This window comes from Carcharhinus amblyrhynchos, chromosome 1, assembly GCF_965287045.1.
Source record: "Carcharhinus amblyrhynchos chromosome 1, sCarAmb.v2.hapA, whole genome shotgun sequence".
NCBI lineage: Eukaryota > Metazoa > Chordata > Chondrichthyes > Carcharhiniformes > Carcharhinidae > Carcharhinus > Carcharhinus amblyrhynchos.
Genome location: NC_137324.1, coordinates 88,162,455 through 88,184,469, shown reverse-complemented (window position 1 = coordinate 88,184,469; position 22,015 = coordinate 88,162,455). Strand labels below are relative to the sequence as shown.

The following is a 22,015-nucleotide window of genomic DNA, read 5'->3' as shown; positions in this document are numbered from 1 at the left end:
TGTATAAACATTCACCTGGGCATTTATTTTTACTGTATGAATTACATAAAAGTATCACAATCATAAAGATACACAGCCCTTTGGCCTAACTCATCCATGCCAACCAGGTTTCCTAAACTGAATTAGTCCCATTTGCCTGCGTTTAGCCAATATCCCCCAAATCTTTTCAATCCACATATCTGTCCAAATGTGTAGAGAAGGAAGCCATTTGGCTCATCGGGCTTGCACCGACAACAGTCGCACCCTGGCTCTATCCCCGGAACCCCACATATTTACCCTGTTAATTTCTCTGACACTAAGGGACAATTTAGCATGGTCAATCAACCTTACCAGCACATCTTTGGACTGCAAGAGGAAACTGGAGCACCTGGAGGAAACCCATGCAGACACAAGAAGAATATGCAAACTCCACACAGTCACCAGAGGCCAGAATTGAACTCAGATCCCTGGCACTGAGGCTGTTAACCTTGTGCCACCTTGCCACCCCTGCAGATTAACTCTAAAACACAAGATATTTCATCAAAAACCTGCATCTTCTCTTTAAATGCATAGCAAGTCTTTCAGTTTTTGTTACCTCAGCATCCTCCTCAAGCTGCAGCTGGCGAGCAAGTTCCTCATCGTCTACAGTGGAATCGGCACTGCCTGAAGGCTAAGATGGGAAGAATAAAGTTAAACAATTTTATTTTTCTCAAATTGTTGGCTCCTTACAAGTAGATTGTTCTGCACACAATCACTAAGCCAACTTCTTCACCTAAATGGACATCAACCACCCAAGTGTGAGCAGTGCACATCATCTGGGTATTCAATGCCCAGGGCATCAGGACAGACCCATGTCATGTCCTCACACATATACACCTTTAGTAGCCACAATCAATTTTGCCTCCCTAATGCAGGAATGTTGCAGTCAATTGCAACATTGTTGCTGGTACATCAGCTAAGATCAGCTATTCCACACAGATTAAACCCTAAAACTGAAACATTTCTGGTATGGCTAGCTCAGAGGCAGTGCGTTGTCCCCAACTCATTCTTTTAAAAAAAAATGTTTTAATTCCTTTAATGATCAAGTGGGCAAAGGGATCACCAAGTGTACAACTAATCTATACAAAATAGACCCAGATTTAATTCCCAGGGGGATTTAGCATACAACTCATCAGAAAACACGGGGGCAGCCCACCATTGTCAACAGGGTTTCCTATTGAATGCATCCCCCTTCACCATGAAACCCACGGCAGAGGTGTGCAGCCGACAGGACCAGAGGATCCCGGTGGTGTGAACAGCCGGAAAGTTCCAGCTCCCGCCTCTGCTGAGCGCACTTACTTCCACCTGTGGAATGAGTTAAATTGACTTGAGGGTTCCAGAGATGTGCATCAATCACCTTCACCATGGCTCAAACAAGGGCCCTTACAAGCAGCAATAATCTAGACAGTTGCATTTTCCAGCACCAAACAGAACCAAGTTAAATGGTAAAGAAAGGGACTGCAAACATCAATTTCTTTAAAATTCTTGTTGCTTTCCTTTTGCTAGCCACCAGTTATTTTTATTTGTACGTGAGTGAAGCAGAGTCTGAGAATCATGGCCTGAGGTGGTTAACTGGGTGAGATGCAAAGAGTGAGGTTCAAAACCCAATTGGTTTTTCATTAGTTGACTTCAATGCTATAACTAGTTTCCAGATCCTTGGAAAGAGGAAGGGGGACCAGGAAACACTATACCTGAGAATTCCCCTTCCAGATATTCAGATGAGATGCTTTGTACAGGTCAAATAGTCTCTTAAGATGCAGTTTCTAAACTCACATGAAGGATGGCTACCAAAAAGAGTCAAAGTTTCAGGAGAGGAAAATAAAGTGGAGGACACAAAGACAGATTTACAAGTTCGTAAGAGTTCAAATCGTACTGACGTCATGAAAATAAGCAACTGCAAGAGGGGAAGGTAGGGAATTCAGAGTTATATCCTGTGAAAATTCTAATGTGGGTTGTCTCTCCAAAACATTGATAATCTAAACAGTTGCACTTCCAACCTCCAAAGTTAAACAGTAAAGACAGGGATTGTAAGCATATTTTTAAAAATCCTTACTGCTTTTCTTTTGCTAGCCACCAGTTTTTTATTTGATCTCTGCACACTGCTTGTGCCAAAGTAATCAAGCACTGACGTGCTGGTGAATTTCACTGGACTTGCTGGTTTAGGCTGTGGCGATTTGACCTGCGATTTACTGTCTGCGGACTTTCCAGAGCCTGACGTTCCAGGGTGACTACCATTCTCTCTGGATTTTTGGATTATCTTCCTATTATGCAGAAAATCATCCTCTTCATCTTGAGATGCCAAGGGAATGGGAGAGAAAAAAAACAAGTAATTAACAGTAAGTGTTATCAGTGTCTTAAAGGTTCAGCAGTACCAAGCATCAGATAACAGTCAGTGCACATGAATGCTGCTTTTGAAAATATATTTTTGAATACAACCAATATCTCACACTGCAAAATATCTGAACCCTGTAAACGTAGGGGATGTAACACGTCTGTCAGAGATTTCTCAATAAATCTCCCATAAAGCTTTGCGTCTTTAACACTCTGCATAGATGGATTTGAAAGGTATTTAACCTCTAAGTTTCAATGACTTTACTAATACGTAATGTAGCGAGAAGGTGAAATTAAGAAGTACTGTGTATATACTGAAGATACTAGCTAAGTGATAGAATTTTAAAAATAGTTATTTCATGGGATAAAGATGTTGCTGGCTTGACCAGCATTTATTGTCTATTCCTAATGGTCCTTGACAACTGAATGGTTTTCTAGGCCATTTCAGAGAACAATTAACAGTCACCCACATTGCTGTGCATCTAAAGTGGTAGTGAGCGGCCTTCCTGAATGACCACAATCCATATGGGGTAGGTACATCCGCTGTGCTGTTAAGAAGGAAGCTCCAAGATTTTGAGTCAGCGATAGAAAAGGGACCGCAATATATTTCCACGTCAGGATGGTGAGAGGCTTGGAAAGAAACTTGTAGGTGGTGGTGTTCCCATGCATCTGCTGCCCTTGTCTTCTTAGGTGGCAGAGGTTGTGGTTTGGAAGGTGCCATCAAAAGGGCCTCAGTGTGTTGCTGCATGCATCTGCATCTTGTAGATGGTACATACTGCTATCACCGAGAGTCAGTGGTGTAGAAAAGTGCCAATCAAGTGGGCTGTTTTACCCTGCATGTTGAATTTGATGTTTTGAAGCTGCACTCATCCAGACAAGTGGACAGAATTCCATCAGACTACCATCTTGCAGTTGGTGGGCAGCCTTTCAGAAGGGACATTACAGGCCTTTGACCTGCTTTTGTAGTCACAGTATTTATATGGTTGATAGTGGGGGACAAAGTGATGGTAATACCACTGAACGTCAAGACAAAATGGTTAGATTCTCTCTTCTTCGAGACGGTCATTGCCTGGCACTTGTGTGACGAACTTTACTTGCCATTCACAAGCCACAGCGTGAATGTTGGCCAGGTCTTACTGCGTATAAACATGAATAACTTCAGTATCTGAAGAGTCACGAATGGTGAACATTGTTCAAAATTAAATAGCAATTGACTTGTATTTCTTCTTAGTGCACTGTATTCACTGCCCACAATATAGCCTCCTGTGATAAAAACAAAATGCGCTGGAAAAACTGAGTGGATCTGGCAGTATGTGGCGAGAGAAACAGAGGTAACGTTTTGAGTAGAATAGTACTTGTCTTCAGAACTCCAGTAGCTGCCTGTACACTGGGAGACGACAAAGAATGGCTGATCTGCTAAACACCATGTTCAGTCCACAAGTGCAAATTATCTTTTGGTCCCTTGTCATTTAACTCTCCATTTCACTACCACTGACCATTCTATTCTTGGCCTCCTACACTGTTCCAAAATGAAACTCCATGCAAGCTTAGGGAAAAGCATCTCTTCTTTCTCCTCAGCCTTAACAATGAAGTGAAAACTTTAGATCGAATACCACTCCAATTTCTCAGGCAGTCGTAGGAGGCAGACTCTCTGCCATCGCCTCCTACCCTGTTCTAATGAAGTTCAAAACAAGTTTGAGGAATAGTACCATACCATTTTGATCAAGCACTTTGTAGAACTAAACATGGAGTTGAACAATTTCAGATCATAACTACTGTCCCCATTCATTTCCCTCCCAAACACCAGCTGTGGATCACAATTCTGCCAATTCCATTTGCACTTCCTCTAGACCCATCTCTTATTTTGGTACTTGTCCTAGTTCCACCACCTTTTATCTTTTGTTATTTAATATCTCATGTATTCCTCCTTGTTTGCCAGAAATAATTCAAACCCCCTTTTCCCTGCATACGTACTTGGTTAATTCTGTTACATTTCTAACTTTTTCCAGTTTGATAGGTCACTGACCTGAAACGTTAGCAGATTTGTCTCCCCAGATGCTGCCCTAGCAGCTGAATATTTCTTACAATCAAATGCTGCTTTGTAATCAGATTAATTGTTTGAACCAGGTAGCATTTTTGCTGGGCTCTGAACATATTGCTGTCGTCTGACTCAGCTGTCACAGAACGTCATTCACTTGCTTCATCTAGAAGCAGCACAAACAAGGATTCCACAACAACAAGCCTACGTAATTCTAATTCTTCCCCCATTAATCTGACCATTCCCTCCAGTTACATTGTATTTCCAAATATGGAAGTTATAAAACAGGTTTCCACTACTGTAAAACTCTCATCCAGACCTGACTATCCCAATGCTCTCCTGGTTCGCCTCCCATCCTCCACAAACATGACCTCATCCAAAATTCTGGGGTGGCACAATAGTTAGCATTGCAGCCTCACAGCAACCAGGGAATCGGGTTCAATTCCAACCTCAGACAACCATCTGTGTGGAGTTTGCACGTTCTCCCTGCAACTGCTTGGGTTTCCTCTGAGTGCACTGGTTTCCTCCCACAGTCCAAAGACGTGCGGTTCTGTGGATCTGCCGTTCTAAATCGCCCCTTTATGTCAGGAGTATTAGCAGGGTAAATATTGGGTTTACAGGGATAAGGCCTGGGTAGGATTGTTGTTTGTGCAGGCTTGATGGGCCAAATGGCCTCCTTCTGCACTGTAGGAATTCTATGATATCCTAACTCTCTTCAAGTCCCATTCAATATACACGCATCCCCCCACCAGAACATGATAACATTCAAGCCTACCTTTTTCAAAACTCTCTCTCTGCAATATTTTGTTGGGGGTGACAAAAGAGACCTGTGCTCCAAGCCAGATTCCAGGCAAAACATATGGTGCTGAACAGCAACATTTTAAAACTTGCTTTCCAAGGTAGCCTCCCATTTCACATCTCTGCTTCTCCAAGATCCCCAGGTGGGGAAAGAATTTAACAGATCTTTTCCAAATACTTATATCCATGTCTGCTTTTGTATGCTACCCTCAAACAAAATCAGATTTCCAGAAATAATTTACACCATTACTCAGATTACATGGTTTCAACTTCAATTAACTGTAGCACAAAAAACTGGGGCAGAAAAATCTTGAATCGTATTTCCTGGATAACTGGCATGTCCTAAAAAGATTCCAAATTTGAAATAAATGCAATGAGGTAATTGGATAACAGGTTCTCCTTGAATGTCTGGACTTTTTTTTTAAAACATCCATTACAGTAACGGTGACGCTGAAATTCAAAGAAGATATCATCATGCTTATCATGGCAACATTTATCTTTGACAGGTTTTGCAATGCCTACTCATACAGTATACTGGTGAAATACACTAAGCCCTAGTTTTATCTGGCTAGCTCATAAAGACTAACTCCAAGCGTCAAGGTCAAAATCATGTTAATATCTCTTAAAACACGGTGGCAGCAGAACAAAGGTAGGGCATTGCACAACTGGAATAAGTGATAATATCAAGTGTCAGAGTTCAAGGATTCTTTTTTACTGTGTTCTGAAATCCCTGGGCAAAGGTCAAGTGTGAATCATTCCCATTTACTACACCTGCCCTCCCCGATTCTCACACAGGGGAATGGGCCATTTCCCGCAATTTTAGTATTAATCTCAAAAATTATAAATAACTACCTGCAGTTGCTCCATAATGTGACATTAGTGTACCTTTAAGAAAGGTTTTAAAATCCTGTTCTCTGCAGTTGTAAGCAGATCTTTTACAGTTTAGTTTCATTGCTGCCAAGTTGTCTCTAGAAGTCCTTTTATTGCTACTTAAATGGAGTTTGTTTATTTTTACTTTGGGATCTTTTATGGCCCTGCATTGTTCAGAGCACAGTCATGTGTTTTGGACAGGTTTTTTTCCCTTTCTAGTGAGTTCAAGGTTTCATTTTCTGTTGGTTGTTGATACAGTTTAAAACAGAATGGACGTCAGACTGAAAGCAGTGTCTGTCTGTCTCTCTCACTCTCTGGTGTCTTGGGAAGCTGTTCTGACTTCAAAACTGTTCTGAGTGTATCAAGAGAACAGCAGCATTCAGCCAAAGGACTCAGTTCCAGCACCACGAGATCATTAGTCTTTGCTGTGTTAAGGGTTTTGTTTATGGGATCAGAACATCTTAGATATATTTGTTAAGGGTTATACATTATCATGCTATTTTGTTTGTAATTGATAAAAGTTATTGCTAATATTCTTACTATACATCTTAACTAAATTCTTAAAGTTTGTTTGATAAAAGCTCCCTTGTGAGTCATTTGAATCATACCTGAGGTGAAATATATCATGTTTATCCCGGCCAAATTTAAGGTGCAAAACTTATGATCCAGGTGGACTCCATAAAAACACTTGAGTTTCTGACATGAACCATAAGAACATAAGAAATAGGAGCAGGAGTAGGCCATCTAGCCCTTCGAGCCTGCCCCGCCATTCAATAAGATCATGGCTGATCTGTTGTGGCTCAGTTCCACTTTCCCGCCCTCTCCCCATAACCCTTAATCCCCTCTCTTATCAAGAACCCATCAACCCGCTTCTTAAAAATATTTAGCGAGGCAGCCTCCACCACTTCAACGGGCAGAGAATTCCAGAGATTCACCACCCTTTGAGTGAAGAAGTTCCTCCTCAACTCCGTTCTAAACCGCCTCCCCTTTATCTTGAGGCTGTGCCCCCTAGTCCTACTGTCTTTTTTGAGCAGGAAGAGTCTCTCCACCTCTATCCTATCCATCCCATTCATCATCTTATACGTCTCAATGAGATCTCCCCTCATTCTTCTAAACTCTAACGAGTACAAGCCTAGTTTATTCAGCCTCTCCTCATAGCTCAATCCCCTCAACTCCGGTATCAGCCTAGTAAACCTCCTCTGCACTCCCTCCAGGGCCAAAATATCCTTGCGCAGGTGCGGCGCCCAAAACTGCACACAGTACTCCAGCTGCGGCCTCACCAATGCCCTATACAGCTGCAGCAAGACCTCCCTACTTTTATATTCAATCCCCCTCGCTATGAAGGCCAGCATCCCATTCGCCTTCCTGACCACCTGCTGCACCTGCAAGCTGGGTTTTTGCGACTCATGCACAAGGACCCCGAGGTCCCTCTGCACCGTCGCCTGCTGCAGTTTTTCGCCACGTAAGTAATAGTCCTTCCTACCAAAGTGGACCACCTCACACTTGCCAACATTAAATTCCATTTGCCATTTCCTGGCCCATTTGCCCAGCCTATCTAGATCCTTCTGCAGACTCTCCACACCCTCCGCACAATTTGCCTTTCCCCCAATCTTGGTGTCATCAGCAAATTTCGACACCCTGCACTCGGTTCCCTCCTCCAGATCATCTATATAAATGGTAAATAGCTGAGGCCCCAGCACCGACCCCTGGGGCACCCCACTAGTCACCAACCGCCAATCCGAATAGCACCCATTGACCCCCACTCTCTGCCTCCTATTTGACAACCAATCCTCTATCCACTCTAACACCCTACCCCCAACTCCATGTCCCCTGACCTTCTGCAATAACCTCTTGTGAGGTACCTTGTCAAACGCCTTCTGAAAATCCAGAAAGAAATTTATTCCGATGGTTAAAAAGGACAGTAGGAAGAGAGGTAATAAGCCGTGGATAACGAAGGAGGTGAAGGAAAGTGTTAAATTAATAGCGGAGGAATTTAGAGTAGCTAAGAGCAGTGGGCGAGAAGAGGATTGGGAAAGGTTTAAATGTCAACAAAGATTGACAAAGAAGTTGATAAAGGAGGGTAGGAGAAGCTATGAGGCTGGGCTAGCACTTAATATAAAAAAGGATAGCAAGAGTTTTTATAAATATATAAAAAGGAAGAGGCTGGCTAGGGTGAACGTTGGTCCTTTAGAGGATGAGAAAGGGGAGCTAGTGGTAGGGGATGGGGATATGGCTAAGGTCTTGAATAACTTTTTTGTTTCTGTCTTCACGGAGGAGGACGTGAATAATTTGCCGGGTGTTAGCGATGGAAAGGTGGTAGGTATGGAGGGTCTTAATGACATTACTGTTACTAGAGAGGTGGTGCTCGACAGACTGGAGGGGCTGATTGTGGACAAGTCCCCAGGACCGGATGGAATGCATCCGAGGGTTCTGAAAGAAATGGCGGAGGTGATAGTGGATGCCTTGGTGGTTATTTTCCAGACGTCGCTGGATTCCGGGGAAGTGCCGGAAGATTGGAAAACAGCTAATGTTACGCCGTTGTTTAAGAAGGGTGCCAGGCAAAAGGCGGGGAATTATAGGCCGGTTAGTTTAACGTCTGTTGTAGGTAAAATGTTAGAATCCGTCATTAAGGAGGAAATTGCGAGGCATCTTGAAGGGAATTGCTTGATAGGGCAGACGCAACACGGTTTCATTAAAGGGAAGTCGTGTCTGACAAATTTACTGGAGTTCTATGAGGATGTGTCTAGGGCAGTGGATAGAGGAGAGCCGGTGGATGTGGTCTTTCTGGATTTTTACCCAACATCCAGATCAAATAAATAACTTTCAAATTTACGTAAGAACATAAGAACATAAGAAATAGGAGCAGGAGTAGGCCATCAAGCCCCTCGAGCCTGCCCCGCCATTCAATAAGATCATGGCTGATCTGTCGTGTCTCAGTTCCACATTCCCACCCTCTCCCCATAACCCTTAATCCCCTTGCTTATCAAAAACCCATCAACCCACGTCTTAAAAATATTTAGCGAGGCAGCCTTCACCACTTCAACGGGCAGAGAATTCCAGAGATTCACCACCCTTTGAGTGAAGAAGTTCCTCCTCAAGTCCGTTCTAAACCGCGCCCCCTTTATCTTGAGGCTGTGCCCCTAGTCCTACTGTCCTTTCTGAGCGGGAAGAGTCTCTCCACCTCTATCCTATCCATCCCATTCATCATCTTATATGTCTCAATGAGATCTCCCCTCATTCTTCTAAACTCTAACGAGTACAAGCCTAGTTTATTCAGCCTCTCCTCATAGCTCAACCCCCTCAACTCTGGCATCAGCCTAGTGAACCTCCTCTGCACTCCCTCCAAGGCCAAAATATCCTTGCGTAAGTGCGGCGACCAAAACTGCACACAGTACTCCAGCTGCGGCCTCACCAATGCCCTATATAGCCGCAGCAAGACCTCCCTACTTTTATATTCAATCCCCTTCGCTATGAAGGCCAGCATCCCATTAGCCTTCCTGACCACCTGCTGCACCTGCAGGCTGGGTTTTTGCGACTCATGCACAAGAACCCCGAGGTCCCTCTGCACCGTCGCCTGCTACAGTTTTTCGCCACGTAAGTAACAGTCCTTCCTACCAAAGTAGATCACCTCGCACTCGCCAACATTAAATTCCATTTGCCAGTTCCTGGCCCATTCGCCCAGCCTATCTAGATCCTTCTGCAGACTCTCAACACCCTCCGCACAATTTGCCGTTCCACCAATCTTGGTGTCATCAGCAAATTTCGACACCATACACTCGGTTCCCTCCTCCAGATCACCTATATAAATGGTAAATAGCTGAGGCCCCAGCACCAACCCTGGGGCACTCCACTAGTCACCAAAAAATTAACAAGGAGTGTAAATTTAGTTTACACTTCTTGATCAAAGGCATGATGGATTGTGAAAATCTCTTTGGAAAGCTTTGGGTGTGCTACGAACTTAAGGTTTTATAAGATGATTATGTTTTCACAGAATCAGAGTCGTTAAAGCATTAAAATGGTGGTCATTCAACCCATGTCTATACTGGTTGTCCAAATGGGCAACACACCTTGTGCATTCCCCTGCAATCCTGCACATTTTTCCTTTCCAGATAATACTCCAATTCTCCCTTGAGTGACTGAATCGAACCTGCCTCCACCAACTCTCAGGCAGCATTTTCTAGATCTTAACTACTCACTGAATGAAAAATTATTTATTAAAGTAACCCACTTGTGACACTAACATTGCAATGAAGTTACTGTGAAAATCTCCGAGTCGCCACACTCTGGCACCTGTTTGGGTACACAGGCTGAGAATTTATTATGGCCATGCACCTAACCAGCACGTCTTTCAGATTCTGAGAGGAAAACAGAGCATCCGGAGGAAACCCATGCAGACATGGGAGAACATGTAGACTCAGCGATGACCGAAGCTGGGAATCAAACCCAGATCCCTGGTGCTGTGACGCAGCAATGCTCACCACTGTGCCACCTCATGCCTTCATTGCTCCTTTTGCCATTTTCCTTAGATCTGCGCTTTCTGATTCTTGATTCTCCCACCAATGGGAACAGTTTTTCCCAATCTATTTTGTCCATGATTTTGAATATCTCTATCAAATCTTCTCAACCTTCTCTTTAATTCAATGCAAAATGCAGGGTCAAGTAATCTATGATTTCTGCCCAACAAGTTTCTGTAGCTTGATAACCATGAGGAGAGATGGGCCCAGGTTAAAACTTAACTGAAAGTAAGGTGCAAGATATTCACACTTCAAAAGAACGGAAGGAACAGTTGGACTGACAGCGGGTAGGCTTTCAGTCTGTACATTTTTGAACAGAGAGAAAAAGAGGTCTCAGAGACAAACATTTGCAGCTGGTGTGGTCAGCAAAACTGAGGAGGCTATAAATCCTCTGCAAGCTACCAGGCAGAATGCAAGAGGGGGACACAGTCTCTGGCCGAAGTGATGCATCTTGTGACGCTCTAAACTCTGGAAGATTTTTCCCGGTGAGTCCAGGAGAAGAAATTGCTGCATGGGCTTTTCTGCTGAGTTTTCTGAAAAGTGAAGAAAGTACCCATCGAAAGTCACTTGATATTATGGCTCAATGAAACAGAGGGATGTGAGTCCAGTGGAAACAGTGACTGACTGAGAACTGTTTCTTATGAACACAGTAATCATATGGAGTGTTGTAACATGTGCACACGGGTGATCAGCCATATTAAAACATTAATAGAGATTATCTTTTCTGTAGCTTACAGTGTTAGTCGCCTGTTTGGTAACATATAGTTTTCCTCAGCTCTGAAGAGGAGTCCTTTCAAACTTGAAATGTTAGCACTATTTCTCTCGCCACAGATGCTGCCAGATCTGGGATTTTTCTGCACATTGATTTTATTTCAGATTTCCAGCATTCACATTTTGATGTGGAGCTTGTTTCAATAAAAGTCTTAGAACTTTGAAATCTTGTTGTACAATTCTTTTGTGTGTCACTGGAAATTCAAATATAAGTTATCAGTTTCTACAAGGATCGTAATGAGAGGCACACATCCAAAGTTTTTGGCCTAAGCATGTTCAAGCTAACTCTCAAATTACTCAGATAATTGTATCCCAAAATGTGCAAAGGAAAGTTGTCTAATTTGCACCTGAATACTAGCACCGTTTATAAGTGCTTCCAGTGTCCATAGAACCATAGCTCAGCAGAATTTATTACCTACGGAAGGGGAGCAGGGAATATTTGACACTAAGGAAACACTGTTTAAAGACAAGCTCTCGTGAGATGCAGCATAAAGCAAGCGTTTACACTAAGATGGATCTGAATATACATCAGTGCATAAAAACAAAAGCAATGTCTGCAACAATGTCAGAAAGGCACCGAACCCAGTCAGAGGAGGACAACATTACATGGGCTACTGTATTTGGTCACATGCATAGCGCAAACCGTTTTCACCCACTTCTGTGCATCCTGCATGTCTTCCAGTACTGAAACCATTCATACTTGCATCCAACAACACTAGTACTATACTCTGCGGTACTGGAACAGGAATGGCACCTTGTTTATATTTTGCAGTCCTTCTTGGAACAATTATGTAATTTAAACTGCTGTGCTAAATTAAAGTGACAACACCATTCACCAAAATCTGTGAAACGTACATTAGATCAGTTGGTGACCATGCTCAAATCATAATTGCAAAACGTTGATTATTTTTAAGAAAAACAGGGAGCCACAAAAGGCTCTTTTAACCCATCATGCCTAATCTCTACAATGTTAGACACAGCTGTGTCATTGCTTCCACATAACCATCCAAGTGTGAATAAGGTGACCAGACAAATTTTGCATAAAAGACAGAATAGCCTTTTCAACATCTGCCAAATATTTACTGAATAACAGAGCAGCAATTCCCAACCATACAGGCCCAAATCCTTCCCAACTCAGACAGTTACTCAAGCAACTTTTCAAAAAATTCAATGGATGAGCACTGACTCTGATGGAAGATCCTCCTGTTCTCTGTAGCTACTCCTGCCAGGACATCTGGTGTCATGGTGTGTCACTCTCATTTGTCTTGCATCATCCTCATGCACCCACTATAATTCATCTGCAACCACTCAGTGATGTCCATCATCCAACTACATCTACATCAGCCCCTCTTTCTGCTGCCCACTGCAAGAGATCTCTGTAGCTTTCCAGCTATGATCAAATGGTTAAAAATACTGAAATTTACCATGGATGGAAGTCCTTTATCATCAATAACTGAAAAGAAAATCCTATCAATTTATATTCTGGCATTATGACCAATTTTGAATTTAATTTGAACCAGCCATCAGTCCCACCATAAAGTCACTTTCCAATGCTGTTCTCCAACTTGATGGCGTGGGTTAGCAGTGTTAAAAACTGCACAACACTGCAGTTGGGAGCAGGACTCCCAAGCAGCTAATTAATCCACTGCATAACCACTGGCACATGTGTAAGCTATTCCTGAACTACAGTGAAAGTGCTTTCTGCCTAATAATTCTTCTGAACAGTTCCACCAGAAATGTTAGTTTTTAGTTTTTCTCTCCTACCCCCCACCCAAAAAAAGGCAAATTACACATTTTGTGCTTTTGGTACAACATGTTAAGAATCAAACGACTTCAACTGGAATGACAAAGTCGCAACCTCAGACTAATTTCATTCCTTAATGTTATTTCCGCCTAAGATTTATCCACACAATTAACCTTGAGTGACAAGTGAAATGAAAATAACTTCAAAATAAACCATTTCAACTCTAATTTTTTTTGGATAAATTGGACCATAATGTTAAGTATTTAAACTGCATACCAATATTTGAGCATTTGAAGGAGGGTGGTAAATTTCTATTGCAGCATTACTTAGCAGTACCACACAATCAACTTAAATAAAATATTTGAGTCCAATTAATTGATGGAGTGGGTCACCAGCAAGTCCCTGGCCTTGCCACGTTAGATACCGAAACACAAACAAAAGGTTGCTGACGTATCCCATAGCAGGTACAGCTAATCAGAAATAAAACTACGATGCAGCCAACTGATAAATCAAATACAATGTGTAGACTGGCACCTACTTTACACAAAGCCTAAGCACTCAATGCATGTTCACTGACTCATAAAACCCCTTAGCTCAGGAAGGGAAATCAATTTAAAAGTGCTGTAACACACTGTCAACCTGTTGTGCATCACTCATTCTGCACTATTTAAATTATCACTTATTTTGAAAGCTACAAACTTTATAATTAGATCTGTGAATAGCAGTTGCAACTAACATCTCAAATGGATCTATTCTTAGTCTGTACAGCTGTTCACTGTTTTCACCAGATGTGCTGGGTGCATTGTTTTAAAAAAACTGATATTTTTAGGGAGAGGGCATTTAGTTCAATATATCTACTCCTTTTGGTTAATTTCAAACTGGGCTTTTTACTGTTTTACCATTTTCCTGAACTCACTTTTGTCCTAGAAAAGAAATTCACTTGTCTCCTAAAAGCATTTGTTGCTTTAAACTCCCTTTTACCCTGAATCCTGATGCCCAGGTTTTGCCATAGGGCTTCCTCACCAATTTGTAAGTGTACATGGTGGTGATCCAGCCAATGCAGGTACAGCTTAATCCATGTGACAATGTGTAGTATTACATACAAGACACCCAAAGCATGGGGAGTTTCTCTCTCAGAAATGCTGCTCAGCATAAGAACTAGACAAATAAATTACAAAATCACTACTGATAATTCGTCAAAACTCTGTTGATGCAAGAATAGTGTCAGGGTCTGAAAATTTATTAGTATCATTCCATTGCTTTAGTGGGGTCAGAGAAATAAACTGGCTCCTCGCGCCTTCCCTGCCATTCATTAAGATCATGGCTGTATCTTTTCATGGACTCATCTCCACTTAGCCGCCCGCTCACCATAACCCTTAGTTCCTTTACTGTTCAAAAATGTATCTATCCTGGCCTTAAAAACATTCAATGAGGTAGCCTCAACTGCTTCACTGGGCAGGGAATTCCACAGATTCACAACCCTTTGGGTGAAGAAGCTCCTCCTCAACTCCAAAATCTGCTTCCCCTTATTTTGAGGCTATGCCCCCGAGTTCTAGTTTCACCTTGCCAGTGGAAACAACTTCCCTGTTCCTATCTTATCTATTCCTTTCATAATCTTATATGTTTCTATAAGATCTCCCCTCATTCTTCTGAATTCCAATGAGTATAGCCCCAGTCTCCTCAGTCTCTCCTCATAAGCCAATCGTCTCAACTCTCCTCTGCACCCCCTCCAGTGCCAGCATATCCTTTCTCAAGTAAGGAGACCAAAACTGTACACGGTAATCCAGCTGTGACCCCACCAGCACCTTATGCAGCTGCAACATAACCTCGTTGTTTTTAAACTTCATCCCTGTAGCAATGAAGGACAAAATTCCATTTGCTTTTTTTAATTACCTGCTGCACCTGTAAACCAACTCCTTGAGATTCCTGCACAAGGACACCCAGGTCCCTCTGCACAGCATCTTGATGCAATTTTTTATCATTTAAATAATAGTCTATTTTGCAGTTATTCCTACCAAAATAGATGACCTCACATTTACCAACATTATACTCCATCTGCCAGACCCTCACCCACTCAGAATTATCTATATCACTTTGCAGACTTTCAGCATCCTCTGCATACTTTGCTCTTCCACCCATCTTAGTGTCATTTGCGAATTTTGACACATTACACTACAACTCCAATCACCTATGTCAATCATAAACAATTGTGGTCCCAACACTGATCCCTGAGGCATACCACTAGTCACTGATCGGCAACCAGAAAAACACCCATTTACCCCCACTCTTTGCTTTTTGTTAGTTAATCAATCCTCTATCCACGCTAATCCATTATCCGTAATACCGTGCATCTTTATTTTATGTGACGGTCTTTGGTGCGGCATCTTGTCAAATGCCTTCTGGAAATCCAGATACACCACACCCACAGGTTCCCCATTGTTCACTGCACAAGTAATGTTCTCAAAGAATTCCACCAAATTAGTCAAACATAACCTTCGCTTCATGGACCCATGCTGCATCTTACAACAGGACAATTTATAACCAGATGTCTCACCATTTCTTCCTTGATGATAGATTCAAGCATATTCCCGACTATAAAAGCCTATAGTTACCTGCCTTTTGTCTACCTCCTTTTTTAAACAGTGGCATCACATTTGCTGCTTTCCAATCTTTGGGTACCATCCCAGAGTCCAGCGAATTTTGATAAATTACCACTAGCGCATTTGCTATTTCTCCCATCTCTTTTAGTATCAGCATCAGCATCAGGAGACTCGTCAACTTTTAGTCCTATTAACTTGCCCAACACTTCCTCTTTTGTAATAATGATAGATTCTGGGTTCTCACCTGCCAAAGCCTTCCTGTCATCAATTTTTGGCATTTTTAGGTCACTCATAGGTAGACAAGGGAATGCCTATGGGCACTGTCTCTAAGAATTTCCAGAATGTATTTAAAAAAATCAAATATAAAGACGATGTACAAAAATGGAAACAATTAATTGAAGATAGCTTTTTGGCTTGGCAAGCTGCACAGTGAAGATGTGAATAAAGGATAGGCACTCAGATCAGAGTTGGGTTACCCAAGAGTTGGGTCTGGGGCCTTAGCTTTTCACCATTTTTATTAACAGCTTGGATTCACAACTCCAAGTCCTTCATATAAATTTATGGATAACACTAAAATGGGAAGGACAATAAATAGCGTAACTGGAATCCGTGAAGACGCAAAGAAGCATACTTAGCTTAAACAAATGGATAGAACCATGTCAGGTGGAACCATTCACTCCAACCCAAGAAAGCTAAGAGTAACTAGAAATTGTAGAAAGACAGAGATTTGGAATTCCAAGACACTACTCACTTAAAGCTAGTGGACCAATACAAAAAGCAATTAAAAAGCTAACAGAATATTGGCCTTCATCACAAGAACCCTTGAATAGAAGAGAAGGAAGTTATTTTTCAGCTGTAGAGCTTCAGTCAGATCTCATTTAGAATACTACATTGTTTAGGCACTGGACTTCATGAAGGACATCTGGCCTTGAAGGGGTTAAAATACTAATTTTTAATTCTCCAATTCCTAAAAAGCAGTTTAAAATGCACCACAAATGCAAAATGAAACTCATGACTTACAAACAAACAAAATACAGAATATTGGCAGAAACATGAAGAGTTGCTGTGCAGCAGTAAAAAAAAGCCATTGGTCCGAGATGGCAAAAAAAAATTCAACATGCTTCTGACTGAAGTAAAGAGTTACAAGTTCAAGGCAGCAAGTACCATTATTGGCACAGACCCTAGACAAACATGGTCCTCCCAGCTGTCTAAGCATTGCCAGCTATGAGGCTGACATTCAAACTTCTTTAGTGATTTATTTTCCATCACAAGTGGACTACACCAATTTATAGTTTGAAAGTTCTGAAATCAAGTTAAAAATACTGACAAAATGGGTTAAAATTTACTCGCCAAAATCAATGACCAGGCATTAGAAAGAATGAGTGAACCAGGCAATGTGTCATAGTGCTAAAGAACTGAGAACTACACATAGGAACACAGATCAAATTTGTTTCTTACCAGTTTCAGACACCACAGTAACAGTCTCTGGTTTAGAAGGCTTTGTAGGTTTGGAAGATGAGGAACCTTTCTTAGGCTTCTTATCCGGAGGGGCCTCTTCTGATTCAGAATCTGCAGTACAGTAACACAGATGGTTTAAAACACAAATTTCCTTCTGGACATCAAACCTTGTGCCAATACAAAACTGTTCAAAAAGGGCTGGAATAAACAGCTTGCACTGCGGCCCAGTAGTTAACTACACTGTGGAGAGTTGTACTGAAAATCACACCTCTGGTCCTTGGTGGCAAGTGTTAGCTGATCTGGGGATGGTAGTCAGAGGAGAGAACACAATTGCCATCGCAGAATACTGCAGCACAGGAACACGCTTTTCCATTCTTGTGTTCTGCTGCCCGTCATGGTATGGAGGAAGGATGGTAAAGCCAGGGATCTCATCTCTGGCAGATGGTGAGTCAGTGACATCATCAAATTACCTGCCAACCAAAAATACTAGAGAGCTACTTCCACTATGGAATTGTATCTTAGCTGCAATCCACAATTTCAGATAGAAACCAGAAAAGACAAATCAACTCATCATACTTGACTGGCCCATTTCACAAGTTATTTTATTTGTTCTTGCAATGTGGTCAGCTCATTCAGTATTTACTGCCCTCAGAGTAGCAATAATCAATTCATTTGTGTGGGACAGAGATCAGCTGTAAAATGGGCCAGGTAGGGACATTAGTGGAAGTTGGGCTTTAATGACAATCCAGCAATTTCAACTCTTGTAACTTTTATCATCATTATTCACAGTTGTTTTTGTCACAAAATATTTACCCTCACTGAAAATACTAATATATTAACAAGATAAGCAGACAATTATCAATCTGAAAAACGTACAAGAAAATGCTCCCATATGGGTCTAAAGTCAGCACACCCGATTGCAAATCTGAATATTTTCAGAATGACAGCGACACAATACCACATATATATGTGTGTTCATACATATAATAACACAGAAAAGTATGGAAATGCTCAGTTAGTCCGGCAGCATCTGTGGAGAGAGAAGCAGACTTAATGCTTTGGATTGATCGCCTTTTGTCAGAATTGATAGAAAGGTTAACTTGTTCGGACTAGAGGGCACAGCCTCAGGATGGGGGGGGGGGGGGGTTTTTTTAGAACGGAGTTGAGGAGGAACTTCTTCACTCAAAGGGTGGTGAATCTCTGGAATTCTCTGCCCGTTGAAGTGGTGGAGGCTGCCTCGCTCAATATTTTTAAGTCACGGGTTGATAGGTTTTTGATAAGCAAGGGGATTAAGGGTTATGGGGAGAGGGCGGGAATGTGGAACTGAGCCACGACAGATCAGCCATGATCTTATTGAATGGCGGGGCAGGCTTGAAGGGCTAGATGGCCTGCTCCTATGTTCTTATGTTATGTTTCACCCACCACAGATGCTGCCAGACCTGGTATTCCAGTTTCTATATTTTCAACATCCGCACTATTTACAAATCAGCTCCTGGTTGCTTTTAACAAGTAGATTATACTAACTACTTATAATTTAAATAGTATTGTAGGGAGATGAAATGTTTTTCTTCAAATCCCCTTCCTACAATGTAGAGCAGATAAGCAAATTATGCCTGCAATTATCTACCATTCCAGAGGAGGCAGTGCCAAAATGGTAATGTCACTAAACGAGCAATCCAGAGGCCCAGACTAATGATCTGGGGACGCACGTTCAAATCCCACCACTATAGCTATTAATAATTCGGTAGTCTCATTTTATTGTGACAATAAAATGTTTCACTGATGTCCTTTAGAGAAGGAATTTTACCATCCTTGCCTGGTCTGGTCTACATGTAACTTCAGACCCACCAGCAACATGTTTGACTCTTAAATGCCTTCAGATCGCCTAGCAAGCCACTCAGTTGTGTTAAACCACTACAGTAAAGTCAATGAGGAATTAAACAAGACAGAAAACCGAGCATATACTCTGTACACCATGCAAAACCCTCCTTATTAATATCTGGGGGCTTGTGCTAGAATTGGAAGAGTTGTCCCATATTCTCAGAATCATACATTACAGATCACGTCCCAAACAACATCACCATCTCTGGGTACATCCAGACCCAGCAAAGCTGGCTGCATGGTGGTATAAAGTCAGGAGGGAATTATCCTGGGAGCCCTCAACATTGACCCCAGACCCATAAAGTCTCACGTCATCAAGTCAAACATGGGCAAGAAAACCTCCTGCTGCTTACCATGTACTGTCCTCACCCTCCCCACCACTCAGATGAATCAGTATTCCTCCACGCTGAGCACCATTTAGACAGAGGGTGGCAAAGGCACAGAATACACTATGGGTGGAGGACTTCAGAGTCTTTCACCAAGAGGGGCTCAATAGCACCACTATATTGATTTTATAATTGTGCTAGTTAGTGCACTTTACAACCTTTAGCTCGGTAAATTGTTCATTGCTCCATGATAGTTATGTTACTAGAGTTGTTCATTCTTATCAGATGCACAGACATCTGAAAACTAAATGAAAAAGAAGATTATTTTTAATAATTGCTGCTGGTAGTTCACATAACCTACTTTGAATTTTTCTTTCTCTTTCTCTAGTCACAATGTAGTTAAAATACTGATGGCATCATACAGGTAACAGAAGAGCAGTGGGAGAAATATTGGTTGAACCCAGGTTTGGGAGACAAGAGTAAGAACATGGTAGGCAGGCCATCTGGGGAATTGTGGCAGTGAAGTCCCACCTTCACATTGAGGGTACCCGCTATTGTGTTGTGTGGCATTACCACTCTGCTAAATGGGATAGATTTCAAACAGACCTGGCAACTCATAACTGAACATCCATAAGATGCTGTGGGCCATCAGCAGCAGGATTATATTCTACCCCAATATGTAACTTCAGGAGTTAGAGCATTCAGTAGGGGCGGCTGAGGGACTTCACTGGTGCATTCTGCGAGAAGTCGGACCAGCAACATCTACCAAGTGGGATGATGATCGTGTGTCAAGGAGTGGTAAGCCCAAAACACTACACTAGTGTTTTCCTCCCTCCCCCTTCCTCTAACCAAAATAAAGGCCACTGACAGAAGGTAAAAGTGAAGGTAAGAGGATTATAAAATTTTTCAAATAATTTGTGCTCGAAATGTTGGTCAGTGGGGTTAAGTGTTGCGCTTGAGAGATGTGGGAGATCCGTGGTGCTTCCAGCGCCTCTGATGACTATGTCTGCAGGAAGTGTACCCAACTGCAGTTCCTTACAGACCGTATGGATAGATTGGAGCAGCAGTTGGATGCACTCAGGAGCACGAAGGAGGCAGAAAGTGTCATAGATAGGAGCTTTAGAGACATGATCACACCGAAGGTGCGGGCAGATAGATGGGCGACTGCCAGGAGGGGCAGGCAGTCAATGCAGGAATCCCCTGTGATCATCCTCCCCTCTAACAAATATATCATTTTGGATACTGTTGGAGAAGATGGGCTATCAGGGAATATCAGCAGCAGCAGCCAAAGCAGTGGTACCAAGGCTGGCTCGCAAAAACCCAGCCTGCAAGTGCAGCAGGTGGTCAGGAAGGCGAATGGGATGCTGGCCTTCATAGCGAGGGGGATTGAATATAAAAGTAGGGAGGTCTTGCTGCAGCTGTATAGGGCATTGGTGAGGCCGCAGCTGGAGTACTGTGTGCAGTTTTGGGCGCCGCACCTGCGCAAGGATATTTTGGCCCTGGAGGGAGTGCAGAGGAGGTTTACTAGGCTGATACCGGAGTTGAGGGGGTTGAGCTATGAGGAGAGGCTGAATAAACTAGGCTTGTACTCGTTAGAGTTTAGAAGAATGAGGGGAGATCTCATTGAGACGTATAAGATGATGAATGGGATGGATAGGATAGAGGTGGAAAGACTCTTCCCGCTCAAAAAAGACAGTAGGACTAGGGGGCACAGCCTCAAGATAAAGGGGGGGCGGTTCAGAACGGAGTTGAGGAGGAACTTCTTCACTCAAAGGGTGGTGAATCTCTGGAATTCTCTGCCCGTTGAAGTGGTGGAGGCTGCCTCGCTAAATATTTTTAAGAAGCGGGTTGATGGGTTTTTGATAAGAGAGGGGATTAAGGGTTATGGGGAGAGGGCGGGAAAGTGGAACTGAGCCACGACAGATCAGCCATGATCTTATTGAATGGCGGGGCAGGCTCGAAGGGCCAGATGGCCTACTCCTGCTCCTATTTCTTATGTTCTTATGTTCTCTGTTGTTAAGCAGAGAGGGACAAAGAAGACTAGAGCAATACTTATAGGGGACTCTATAGTTAAGGGTGCAATTGGAGGTTCTGTATACATGAAAGAGACTGCAGGATGGTATGTTGCCTCCCTGGTGCCATGGTCCAGGATGTCTCTGAACGGACAGAAAGCATTCTGAAGGGAGAGGGCGAACGGCCAGAGGTTGTGGTACATATTGGTACTATCAACATAGGTAGGAAGAGTGATGAGGTCCTGCAGCAGCAGTTTAGGGAGTTAGGTAGAAAGTTAGAAAGCAGGACTTCTAGGATTGTAATCTCAGGATTACTCCCCGTGCCATGTGCTAGTGAAACTAGGGACAGGAAGATAGTGCAGCTCAACACGTGGCTAAACAGCTGGTGTAGGAGGGAGGGTTTCAGATATCTGGACCATTGGGCTCTCTTCTGGGATCTGTACAAGGAGGACAGGTTGCATCTAAACTGGAAAGGCACAAGTATTCTGGCTGGGAGGATTTAAACTAGTTTGGCAGAGGGGTGGGAACGAAAGCAAAGGTGAATTAGCTGAAGGGGAATCAGACAGTAGGACTAGTAAAACTCAAACAGCAGGCAGGGTGGGACTGCTAATCACAGGAGGTCTGGTGGACTGAAGTTCACTTGTTTCAATGCAA

At 42.7% G+C, this 22,015-nt stretch overlaps 1 protein-coding gene across 3 annotated transcripts in view; it reads right to left on the bottom strand.

Annotated features, from left to right (window-relative positions):
• rfc1 (replication factor C (activator 1) 1) overlaps positions 1-22,015 on the bottom strand; it is an 85,793-nt gene that overhangs the window by 47,410 nt on the left and 16,368 nt on the right. For all 3 annotated transcript variants that reach the window (XM_080188742.1, XM_080188761.1, XM_080188751.1), the window contains exons 4-6: positions 17,143-17,253; positions 2,072-2,307; positions 575-649 (exon numbers count right to left, since the gene is read on the bottom strand). In XM_080188742.1, coding sequence (XP_080044868.1) covers positions 575-649; positions 2,072-2,307; positions 17,143-17,253 — 422 coding nt within the window. The remainder of the gene's footprint in view (positions 1-574; positions 650-2,071; positions 2,308-17,142; positions 17,254-22,015) is intronic.